Source organism: Centropristis striata, chromosome 4 (genome assembly GCF_030273125.1).
Source record: "Centropristis striata isolate RG_2023a ecotype Rhode Island chromosome 4, C.striata_1.0, whole genome shotgun sequence".
Lineage (NCBI taxonomy): Eukaryota > Metazoa > Chordata > Actinopteri > Perciformes > Serranidae > Centropristis > Centropristis striata.
Window position 1 is genome coordinate 10,556,033 of NC_081520.1, and position 11,527 is coordinate 10,567,559.

An 11,527-nucleotide genomic window follows, 5' to 3' on the forward strand; every position below is an offset into this window, starting at 1 on the left:
AGGTGAAAATGGACAATCTTTTGGCACAGGTAGAAAGTGTAACCTAGCAACTCCCGGTGTCCTATCAATAGTCAGCTTGGAGGTATCTCTGGAGATGCTCCCCCCGACAAAGACCTGGTTCAGCTTGCTTCAACAGGCCCCGTGACCCCCCTGGACAAACAACAGCCTCATTCTCTGCACCACTGCTGACCTCATTGTCTCTTTGTGAAGGGAAAATCCAGAGTTGCATTCTGTTAAATGGCAAATGGTGCATCAACCGCGAGCAGGACGGACCTCTCTACCTCCAGCACAGGCCTACAGATGAGCACGGACACTGCTGCCTTTCCCTCAGGACCGTACGCAAGGAAAACATGGTGAGTAAGGGAGACTAAATATTCACCACACCTTGCTCCATCTGTCTAATGTATGCAGTCCTGACAAGAACACTTCTGTCATATTGTCACCTGCACTGTTACAATTCACAACAGATGCTGTTAACACATGTAGCTTGCACTTCAAACTTGTGTCACACTTGTTTCTAACACATTTACTTTTATTTCTTTACATTTATTTCTTTATTCATGTGCATCTTATGACCTGTGCTGCACAGCTGTACTGAATTTCTAAAATGCTCTTGCACTATATACAAAATTACATGTTTAGCTAAACTAAAGTGCTACAGTAATACAAGAGAGCAGATGGTGTGGCATTTATTTAGATGGATTTTGTACTGTAATTGTATAATACCAAGTCTGCATCTCACATCTATGAAGAGCTTTATTATAATTACTGTAATAATCTCAATATGTTGCTTTTAGAAACAGCTGCTCCTTGGAGAGTTAGTCCAACAAACACACACACACAACTTTTCTGAAAGAAGGAGCAGGAAATGCGTTATAAAAAGGTGTTGAACATGACGCAAAACAGTTTTGTCAAGGCTGCAACTTGCTCATTATACCTCCTACGCTGAGGAGACATGACACACACACCTGTGCACACCTACAGCTCTGACTCCATACATCCCGACTGGTCCGCACTGGTTAATATCCAGGATTACAGTGCTCCTAATTAAATCTGACAGAGCCTGACAGGTGCACTGTTGTGTAGGAGCAGATGGCCAGCAGGTCGTTTTTGTCGCAAGAAAGCAAACTTGCCAAAATTCTGACAAATAGACACAAGCTGTAAATGAGGTCTGACATACTTACTGTACTTCTTATAGAGTCTTGATGGAGACACATTAGCAGTGATCGAGAACCCGGCAGCTGTCAATCATCCTTTTAATTCAGAGAAAGCAGCAGGAGTTGCTGGGACCAAAGGAGTGCAGGGCTGGTTAAAAGGGATTCACACTACGACCCATGGTAAGCTCCAGTGGTGCACCACCTGATGGGCATCAGACTACAGCAATAAAAAAAGACTACTTATTGCACTCGAATGGCAGAATTTTTTGTTTGGTTTGCATGTGCAAAAACTGCTAATAAAAGGGTACATTAAATCACATTTGTATTAAAACACAATACATGATAGAAGAAACATCGAAGGAGCACCACGTATTTGATGCTGAGGGCTGAATAAAGGTAAAATAGATATAAAGTGCTGTGTGTTGAGGTGGCAGGCTGGCTACAAAAAGTGTCAGTCCTTATGTATTCAGATATTTTATGGCAACAGGAACAAACTATTTTCTACAGATTTTACATCTTGCATCATCAAAACAAAAACAAAAAACTCAAAGCTGTTTTAAAGATGCTAAACTAAATATAAATACAAATAACAAGCCTTATTAAGACTGAGTCAAACCATCTACAGTTCAGAGATAAGAAGTAAAGCAGAGCTTCCTTTTAAAAATGTCACTGTACAGATTTACGCTTCAACTTTTTAGTGTCATTTATTTATAGCCTATTATTTTCCGCCTCTGTCTCCCTGACTGTGTGTCAATGTACTATATATGTAACAGTTGACATTTAATTATTCAGCTCATATCTGGGATCAGGAGGCATTAACTTCAGTCTTAATTGTTGCTTCAGCTCACAGGCTGGTGAGGCTGCTGGCAGCGGTGTGTGCAGTTGGACTCCTGGGAGGCTTAGCTGTAGGTGTCTGGTTTCTAGGTGAGTCATTGTAGTGAGATAGGATCACTAAATTAGCATAACTGTGACCAGGAACTGTTGAGTCGAATGTGCAAAATGTCCTATTACAGCTGCTTAAGCTTCTGTAAATGTCCAGGTCATAATGGAGCCTGAAAAGATACTGTATTTTTCAATATCAGCATTTGAAAGGTTGAACATTTTTTATGTGGGGCGGCAACTAACAACCATAGCCATTACTAATCAGCTTTTATTATTCAAACAGCAGTCCATTGCAGCAGCATTTTGCACCAGTTGTGTGCAAGTCCAATCTTAGCCTGCACACAACGTTAGCTAAGATGTGATTTATGCATTACTAAAATAAATGAGGGTGCACCACAGTGATATGATATAACAATTCACCCTTAGCTGTCTGAAAATTGAAGCTCAAAGTGCATGGCTACTGTGGCTACAGCTTAGCTGTGCCTGACCCCTCCTAACACCCAGAGAATCCAAAAGAGGGCCAAAGAGATGGCTCATGGGGTGAGCGGAGACAGGGTGAAGGCAGCTGCGAGCCACCTATAAGGGCAGCTGCCTGTCACTCAAAGAAGCCACGCCCTTAATGAATGCATAACTTTAAGACTTTATGTAATCCAAACAGCAGAGTTATGAATAAAAAAAATCAACCCCCTCACTAATGTCATGAACAGGTTAGATTAGTTTTAGTGACAAAACCGTCTTTGCGTAATGTTTGGCCTTTTAACATGGGGGTCTCTGAGGATTCATTTAAGCCAGCCCCAAGTGGCCAGAGGCGAAATTGCAGCTTTTAGCACTTCAGCACTTGCTTCACTTTTCGGTGTTCCAGTTTTTCTTTCATTGATTAATTTGCGTAAATCCTGTCTGCGATGGACTATGACGCTCATGCCAACCAGAAAGTTAATGCACGTTGTAACCGTGAAGACGGAACTCTCTTTGATCATTATTGGCCACTTGCCTTACCGCAGTTATGATTTTTTGTCCAAACTAGTTAAGTTTTGCCAACAGTAGTCGTGCTGCAACCAATTATAGTAGCTGAGTTACAAACTAACTGGTAGTTATTAAACCTCTGTCGACTTTACACCCTAACTTATGAGAGAACCTCCACATAGCTGGTGCAACCAAGTGCAGCACACGAGATATGAAATATTTCATTACATCCTCCTCTGTGGAGTGAAATTTTACTGCTCTGCTCTACCTGACAGGGCTTGTCTGTTCTGGGTACTAATTCAGATAATGTGGTAACAATTATTAGAAATAAAACCGTTTTTGCTGCCTGTCTCACTGGCTAATTAAATGATTACTACTGAAATAACTACATTTTTTTCTACATATAGTCAAACTTCTACTAAGGCCTTCCTACTCCCAAAGTCCAGTGGGACTCGGGGACACCAAGGAGACGGCTTTCTGCAACGTGACAGAAGATATTTCTATCTCTGACCCCAGGAAAGGTCTGCGTTTCCTCTTGTCTTTGGTGTTTGTGAGAGGCAGACTTTTTTTCCACTGTTTCATGAATTAAACAGTGCTTCTGTGACTGTGTGGATGCACATTGTTATGCCATACATGATCACCACTGGGTCATGGTTCACCTTTAAAGTGATTTTTAGTTGAACAGCAGCAGAATTACCATTCAACAGCTGCTTCTTGTTGCCTTTTGTTCAGTCTTGAGAGTTGCCCATTGAGTGACATGAAAACATCACACATAATGATCTGTTTGTATTGACTACATTAGCATAGATTCTTGTGTTTTTTCCTAATCATTTCCCACTCATAGAAGAGGCTCGTTCATTACTGTTGACTGAGAGCTTGTCTCTGGAGGGATTTTCAATCAATCAGGTTCAGTGTTTTACAGAATCAGCCCGGAGAACTCCCTCCTGGAGATCCAGCTGGGGAAGCTGCCCACCTGGCTGCCGGTGTGCTATGAGAGGTGGAACTCTTCACTGGGCACGCTGGTCTGCAGACAGCTTGGATATCTGAGGTTTGTGACAGGATCACACACCACCTCAGCCCTAATTGAGACTAAGGCGCCCACTCACTAATTTATAGTTTAATCTTAGCCTGCTTTGCCAAGGTTGAAGATGCGGCTTATTTATGATTTGCTAATACCTCATTTGCAATCTTGCTTCACACTTTATGAGTCTGAATTATCTTAACATTCACTGCCACCCATTTTGCATATGTTCTCTCACCAGACTGACCAAGCATAAAGGAGTGAATCTAACTGATATCGGGCCAAACTATACTGATGGCTTTATACAAATTACCTCAGAACACAAGAGCAGTTTGGAAAATATGTGGCAATTCAGGTAAGGCAATTCGTCTGAGGACATCATACTGGTAATGATGCAGAGAAAATTGTGGCTACTACTAATACATTAATTATGCATCATTAGTTACACAATTTATTTTCATCTAGGGGGAACTGTATCACAGGGAAGGTTATCGCTTTGCAATGTTTTGGTGAGAAAATTAAACTTAACTTTTTGTTTGACTTTGCATCTAACCCCACACCCTGTAATTCCATTATAATACTTGACAAAAAAAACAGAATGAAGTGCTACAGCATTTTCTGACCCATGCACCTCCCTTTTGATGAATGGATCTCTGTGTAGAGTGTGGGACACGAGCGAAGCTGCCCAGGATAATCGGGGGAGTCGAGGCCACGCTGGGCAGGTGGCCCTGGCAGGTCAGCCTCTACTACAGCAACCGTCACACCTGCGGAGGCTCCATCATCACCAGTCAATGGGTAGTCACAGCTGCCCACTGTGTGCACAAGTAAGACAGCTGACCTTACCAGCACCAAAAGGTCCGAGGCTACCGCCTCCACGAAGTAGAATAATCAGTCATTAACAGGTGCACCGAACTGGACACATAACAATTCTCTCTTATCTGTATCTGCCTTCTCTTTTCTGCTCTCAAATGTCAGCTACAGGCTACCTCAGGTATCCAGCTGGGTGGTCTATGCAGGTATTGTCACCCGCAGTTCGGCTAAAATGGCTCAGCACACAGGATACGCTGTGGAGAAGATCATTTACAACAAGAACTACAATCACCGGAGCCATGACAGCGATATAGCCCTGATGAAACTGCGGACCCCGCTGAATTTCTCAGGTCAGCCTGGCACGCTCTTTGCAAGTTTTGCACACAAAAGAGAAAGCAGCCCTCCAAAAGCACAACAAAATGTCAATACTGTGGCCTCAGTTTAGTGTTTTGATTTCATATGCTGACACATTTCAGCAAACAAGCCGACAAACAAATCAGACCAACAGAAAGCGGTAATCCTAATACAAAGACAAAGATAACCTTGCCAGGTGTGAACTAACTTCGGTAACCTTACTGTCAAATGAATCTTTAACTTGTGTGTTTTGTCTCTTTGTTTGGCAAATTAATTTCACTCAGAATATGAGTGTAGGGAAATAGCGAGAGAGTAAACATAATAATGCTTAATTATTATTGAAAAAGCAACCAGGTGAACTGCTAGAGGGAGACAAGGCAAGCATGGAAATAAAGAGAAATTATTTAAAAGGAGCTGGTATATTTCACGATCATATCATATGTGTATTATTCTCAAATGTATACAAGCTCACCAAAGTTTACGGTCTGCTCCAAACATGTTTTAAGACATCTATAATTATTCTGCTTTGAGTTATAAGTTGTGTCTAGTTTTTCCACAGAAGAAAACCCATTAACTTTTAAGAAAACATCCTTAGATTGCATCTACTCTTTGTCTCTCATTAAAAAAATCCTGAATCAATTTCAATCATTTAACTGCTGCACACAAGATGTCTCCTACTTCACAGAAAAGTCTATTCTCAGTTTGCACAAGAGGTTTCAAGTCTTCACATCACCTTTCTGTAAATTGCATACCATGATTGACTTCCACGTCATAAAATCCTGCTGGTTTGTACATGTTTTTAAACTGAGATTTAAGGTGAGCACAGAAAAGTTTTCCCCCCTTAAGGAGATGAATGTTAACAGCCTTTTAGTGTCAAACTCTGCACATTCATCATTCTGCACAACCAAGTGAAGCATCAATAGGCAAAACACATTTCTGAGTGAAGCAGGACTTAAGGGACCTAATTACCAGTGACTTGTGAACCCAAACATATTGACAATACAAGGTAAACTTTAGAGAGCCTATTACAAGTAAAAAACACAAAATGGGGAAAAATTTATAATGTGTCTGTCTCTTAAGCAGCATGAAATACCAATAAAAAAATGATCAGGACGAAATTAGTGCTAACTAAGTTATCATGCTTCAACCCACCAGGATTATTATGTAAATTTTCCCTGTAACTAGATACAATTAGGCCCGTCTGCTTGCCTCAGTACGACTATGATGTTCCTGGAGGCACACAGTGCTGGATCTCTGGATGGGGATACACACAGCCTGATGGTGGTAAGACGCTCCTGCCCAAACAAATTTACATCCGCTGCAGGTCTAATTCACACATGATGGCAGAGTGTGCCAAGTGTATTGACGGAGCAGCAATAAATGTGTGTTTTCTCGCTCAGTGCACTCACCTGACACCCTGAAAGAGGCGCCTGTTCCTATAATAAGCACAAAAAAATGTAACAGCTCCTGCATGTACAATGGAGAGATCTCGCCCCGGATGCTTTGTGCCGGATACACAGAGGGAAAAGTGGATGCATGTCAGGTCAGAAGCAAGTTTTTAACACTATCTTGCAGAGATATTTTTAAAGATTCATCCTCTCTTATGTGATTTGTTTATAGTGAAATGCTGGCATAATGACGGCTTGGTTAGGCTGTAATGAACAGTGTTTGTGTCTACCTCTCCAGGGGGACAGTGGGGGTCCTCTGGTGTGCCAGGATGAAAATGTGTGGAGGCTGGTAGGGGTTGTCAGCTGGGGGACAGGCTGTGCTGAGCCAAACCATCCTGGGGTTTACACCAAAGTGGCTGAGTTCCTGGGCTGGATCTATGACATGATTGAGGTAAACATACTTTTAACAAATCATCCGTACAGTACAGGAGTAAAAATTTTGACATTTTCATTTGATACTTTATACATTAAAATATTGTACTTTTTACTCCACTACATTCACTTTGAAGATGAAGACATTACAAACAAAACAGGTGATCATCTTATATGATATGATGCATCATGCATTTGATTAGAGTATTAACAACTACTTACATTTGCAAATTAATCTGCAGATAATTTTCTTGATTAATAAATTAGTCTAGAAAAAGAGAAAAAAAATAGTGAAAAAGACCCTTACAATTTCCCAGAGCTCAAGGTGCCATCCTGTAATTGCAAACTCAAGAATATTCAGTTTTACAATCATTTAAGACAAAGAGTAGCAGCAAACCCTTACATGAAAGTAACAAAAGTATCAGCCGGCCCCACTCATTTTGTTTTATGTATTATATTTTATTGTTAATGCATTTATGTAAGCATTTTAAGTGTCTCAACGTAGGGCTCATTTTTACTACTGAATATACTGTGATGAGGTTTAATGAAGAAAAAAGAAGATGTTAAATCTTGACCTGAAAAGTAACTAAGGCTGGCAGCTAAATGTAGTGGAGTAAAAGTATAAAGTCACACAAAATGGAAATGTTCTAATAATCACTAATAATGAGTGTTTCTCTTTGCAGAATTACTGAGGAGGACACATGAAGCAGAGGACACTACTGATATAACTGTTTTGAGAAATTTGAAAATAATAGTTGATATTTTTACTTTAAATGTCCGTTATATACTGTACACCTATACGCAGACTGAATACAATCAAAATGCATTTTTACGTTATATTTTTCATGTATTGAATATAAATTATGGCTCTTATAAAACTGTCTGGTGTGATTATTAAGCTGCAAATGCGCCTTCAACCGCCAGGGGGCACCCGTGTAACGTCTCATCTAGTTCCCATAGCAACTGACAACATTGGCTAAACTTGCGACAGTAATTTACTTTGACAAAAAAATTAACTTTTTTATAACTGTATTTTACATTTAGCATATTTCAAGAGCAAGATAAATGTGTAATACTATAGTCAAGCTGCTTTTCTAACTTTCCCTTGGCTATACAAACTTTTCTCTTGAGAAAGTTAAACGTGTTTTCTAATCAAATAGTTAAATAGTGGCTAGTTAGCGTTAAAGCTAGCTTCAGTGTTCGCTAAGTAAGACGGTAAGTTACCGCATGATGTCCTCCGCTCGCAGCACAGGAGATGTTTTACAGCAAGTCAACCACTTTTGGTCCATGTTGGATGATCTTTCTGAGACTGACCCCGCAGCATACCGCAGTTTCATTGAGAAACAGGTGAAGGAGGGAGCTGAATTCAGTGCCCCGCCTGAGCTCGACTCTTGTTTGTGCACTGAAATAGAGGTAAGTTACAGCGAGGGCAACTTAGAAAATAAACTAAACTACTTAACTGTACTTTTTTGTGGAACCCTTCCTGTAACACAGGTGCATTTCTCTGTAGTTCAAACAAAATCAAATCAAAATTACTTTATTTATCCCCGAGGGGAAATTAGTTAGTCTGGTAGCTGTAGTAGCGAAGGATCTTTTGTATCTCTCCGTCCTGCAACGAAGAGAGAGGAGCCGTCCACTGCTGTTTTTTTGGTCCATAAAGGTTTTGTGTAACGGATGATCCGGGTATTTCAGGATGGCCTAGAACATGTTGACAGGTCATCTCTCCACCACCTCCTCCAGTGTGTCCAACCTGGCTCCAACCACAGAACCAGCTCTTTAGACCAGCCTGTACAACCATCTCTGTGTCTGATGCTGCCTCCCCAGCTGACTGCAGCATAAAACAACACACTACCACCACAGACTGATAAAACATCTGCATCTTACCACAGATGTCAGGAGATCTGAGCTTCCTTAAGAAAAAAGAGGTGGCTCTGCCCTTTTTGTAGAGAGCGTCTGTGTTTAGGGACCAGTCCAACTTATTATCCAGGTATACACCTAGATACTTATAACTTGGTACCACCTCGATGTCCACCCCACAGGTACTCACTGGCTGAGGGGGGGCTTGAACCTGCGGAAATCTATAATAATTTCCTTAGTCTTTGAGGTGTTCAGTAGGAGATAGTTCTTGTGACTCCAGTCACTGAAGGCTTTTATCAGATCCCTATATTCAGATTCCTGTCCATTCCTGACACACGCCACAATAGCAGAGTATTTCTGGATGTGGCAGGACTCAGAGTTGTATTTGAAATCCGCTGTGTACAGTGTGAACAGGAATGGAGCCAGAACAGTCCCTTGTGGAGCCCCTGTGCTGCTCATTAATGTCCCCGAAACACAGTTCCCCAACCTGACAAACTGTTTGATTAGGTAACAGAGAGTGGAACAATTTTAGTAGCTAAAAAAAGAAATAGTCTGTCTGTAGAGCACTAACTAAAATAAATACAATGAAAGCTCTTTTTATGTATGTATTTTATAAAGACACAGAATCTGAAGGGTCTTAGAGTTTAGTATAACACCAGGTAATGCAACTATTATCACTGATAATTACTAAGTAAGCTACACATGTTTTATTAAGTGATGGTGTACTCTATGACAAAGGTCTATCAGGTTGAATTAAGTATTACTTTCTTGTCTGGCTACTGTATAATAATTTTAATTCTTGATGAATCAACATTTTTTCTTGTTCTGTCCAGCCAATTGTATAAAACACAAAAATATTCAATTTACTGTCAAAGAAGAGTGAGAAAAATATATTTTCAGAGGCTGAAGTATTTCCAGTATTTCTTCTGATTACTTAATTAACTAATAGCTTCAGCTCCACTGTCTACCCCTTAATACAACAGCTGCCAAATCTGCGTATGTTTATAGTTTAGAGATAGGGTGTGTTTTGACAGACGGTGCATCTGTGTCCTCAACAGGAGCCTGAGAAAGGGTCGCTGTACATCAACATATGCAGCTGGAAACGTGTGCCTGCACCTCAGGATCCCAGCAGGCCTTTGCCTGTGTGTGCAGGAAAACTGGAAACTGGCATAAATGAAAGTCAAGGTAAAAAGACAAAGTCATGCTGCATCACAAGCTACAGATCTGTTACATGGTGTAAACAAGAAGACCACTACATTGTTGTGTTTTTACTTTTGCAGGTAGCTACACTGTGTTGGACGTGGCATTAAACCCTGCAGTGCTACAGGAAAGTAGGAAAGACAAAACAGAAGTTTATATGCTGGCCCTGAGCTTTGCCCAGCAGCAGCATAAGATGAGGTTATCTCAGCAGTATACTGTCGTCAGCTCGAGCCCGAAAAATAGCTCAGAAGACTTGCACCGTCGGCTTGGGTTCCAGCAGTGGCCTAACACCTCTAGACAGCCAGACACAGGTAGAACAATAACTCTTATACCCCATTAAGCTGCTACAAGCCCTTTCTATTTTCCTTTCTTGCTTCAGGTGTATCATCTTTCACCTTTCTACCAGTTTTCTAATAATCCATAGTGTTACTTTTTACAGCCTTTCAGACCCCAGCTGGCCTTCTGCAGCAGATCTCTTCTCTTCGCTCAGAGAAACAACACGAGGCCCCGGCAACCCAAATTATCTGCAGACCTGCGGAGCACAAAAAGAAGGATTTGATCCAGGTCATCTCCACTACATTTGTGCAGCCTCAGAAGCCAGAGTACCAACTCGAGGTGAAGACTGATTCGGTAGGAGTTGCTCACAGCATGGAGCTGACAGTTGAGCTGCCAAAGGTTTGCTCCATGTCAGAGTGCCAGCTGAGAATCTCTAAGGTTAGCGGTTACACACTCTCTTGAACAGTTATAATGAACCACTTTAGAATCCAATGTGTGTCGGTGCGTAGTTGGATGTCATAAAAGATACATAATTGGCCTCTTTCTACATTTGTGCTTCAAGCAGTGTGCTGAATGTATTCTTCTCCACAGGAGGACGTCTTACTGGAAGTGGTGGATGTCTACTATTTGCTTTTGGAATTCCCCAAAACTGTGATCGAAGATACTGCGTCTGCCATTTTTAACAAGAAGAAACGAAGGCTTACTTTGAAAGTCGATGTTCTCTGACCCTTTTGCCTTAACGAAGAAACAGATACAGAAGTAAACAGACGTGCTGGGTAGAAACGGGAAAGTTCATTCTGACAGAAAATACCTCAAAATAAATAACCAAGACAAAGTAAATTCCTGCGATGCAATTTGAAAAGCCTTGTGAACACTCTGCCTTTAGAACTTCAGCCAACAAACAATAAGCAGCTCCCCTGCAAACTGATCCACTTCTAAATCCAAAATGATGTTTTTTCTACTGAAACAAACATGTCAATGTTTCCCTTTGTGATGTGTGGGTTAATCTGCAGCAGCAAATGTAATTCTTAACCTCCCAAAAAAAATAATTGACTTTGATAACAATCTGTGTGTTTTGTTTATTAATGTGTGGGTGTATGAGTGGAGGTGTATAATAGCTAGGAGCTGGTGTACAGTGTCATTATTGTACGCCCAGGGAATAATTGACAACAAAATGATCCATGCAA

The 11,527-nt window shown here is 40.9% G+C and overlaps 2 protein-coding genes across 2 annotated transcripts; both read left to right on the top strand.

Annotated features, from left to right (window-relative positions):
• The first annotated feature begins 257 nt into the window (after positions 1–257).
• Positions 258–7,392, top strand: tmprss5 (transmembrane serine protease 5). The gene is made up of 12 exons (XM_059330637.1): positions 258–353; positions 1,199–1,337; positions 2,001–2,081; positions 3,410–3,523; positions 3,915–4,050; positions 4,265–4,378; positions 4,489–4,532; positions 4,685–4,847; positions 4,999–5,183; positions 6,373–6,471; positions 6,588–6,730; positions 6,874–7,392. Exons 1-12 carry the CDS (start codon positions 351–353, stop codon positions 7,183–7,185), a joined length of 1,533 nt encoding a protein of 510 aa, XP_059186620.1. The 5' UTR covers positions 258–350; the 3' UTR covers positions 7,186–7,392.
• A 561-nt stretch (positions 7,393–7,953) lies between these two features.
• On the top strand, positions 7,954–11,405 carry pih1d2 (PIH1 domain containing 2). Its single transcript, XM_059330633.1, has 5 exons — positions 7,954–8,420; positions 9,923–10,049; positions 10,145–10,375; positions 10,504–10,778; positions 10,932–11,405. Exons 1-5 carry the CDS (start codon positions 8,235–8,237, stop codon positions 11,064–11,066), a joined length of 954 nt encoding a protein of 317 aa, XP_059186616.1. The 5' UTR covers positions 7,954–8,234; the 3' UTR covers positions 11,067–11,405.
• Positions 11,406–11,527: the final 122 nt, after the last annotated feature.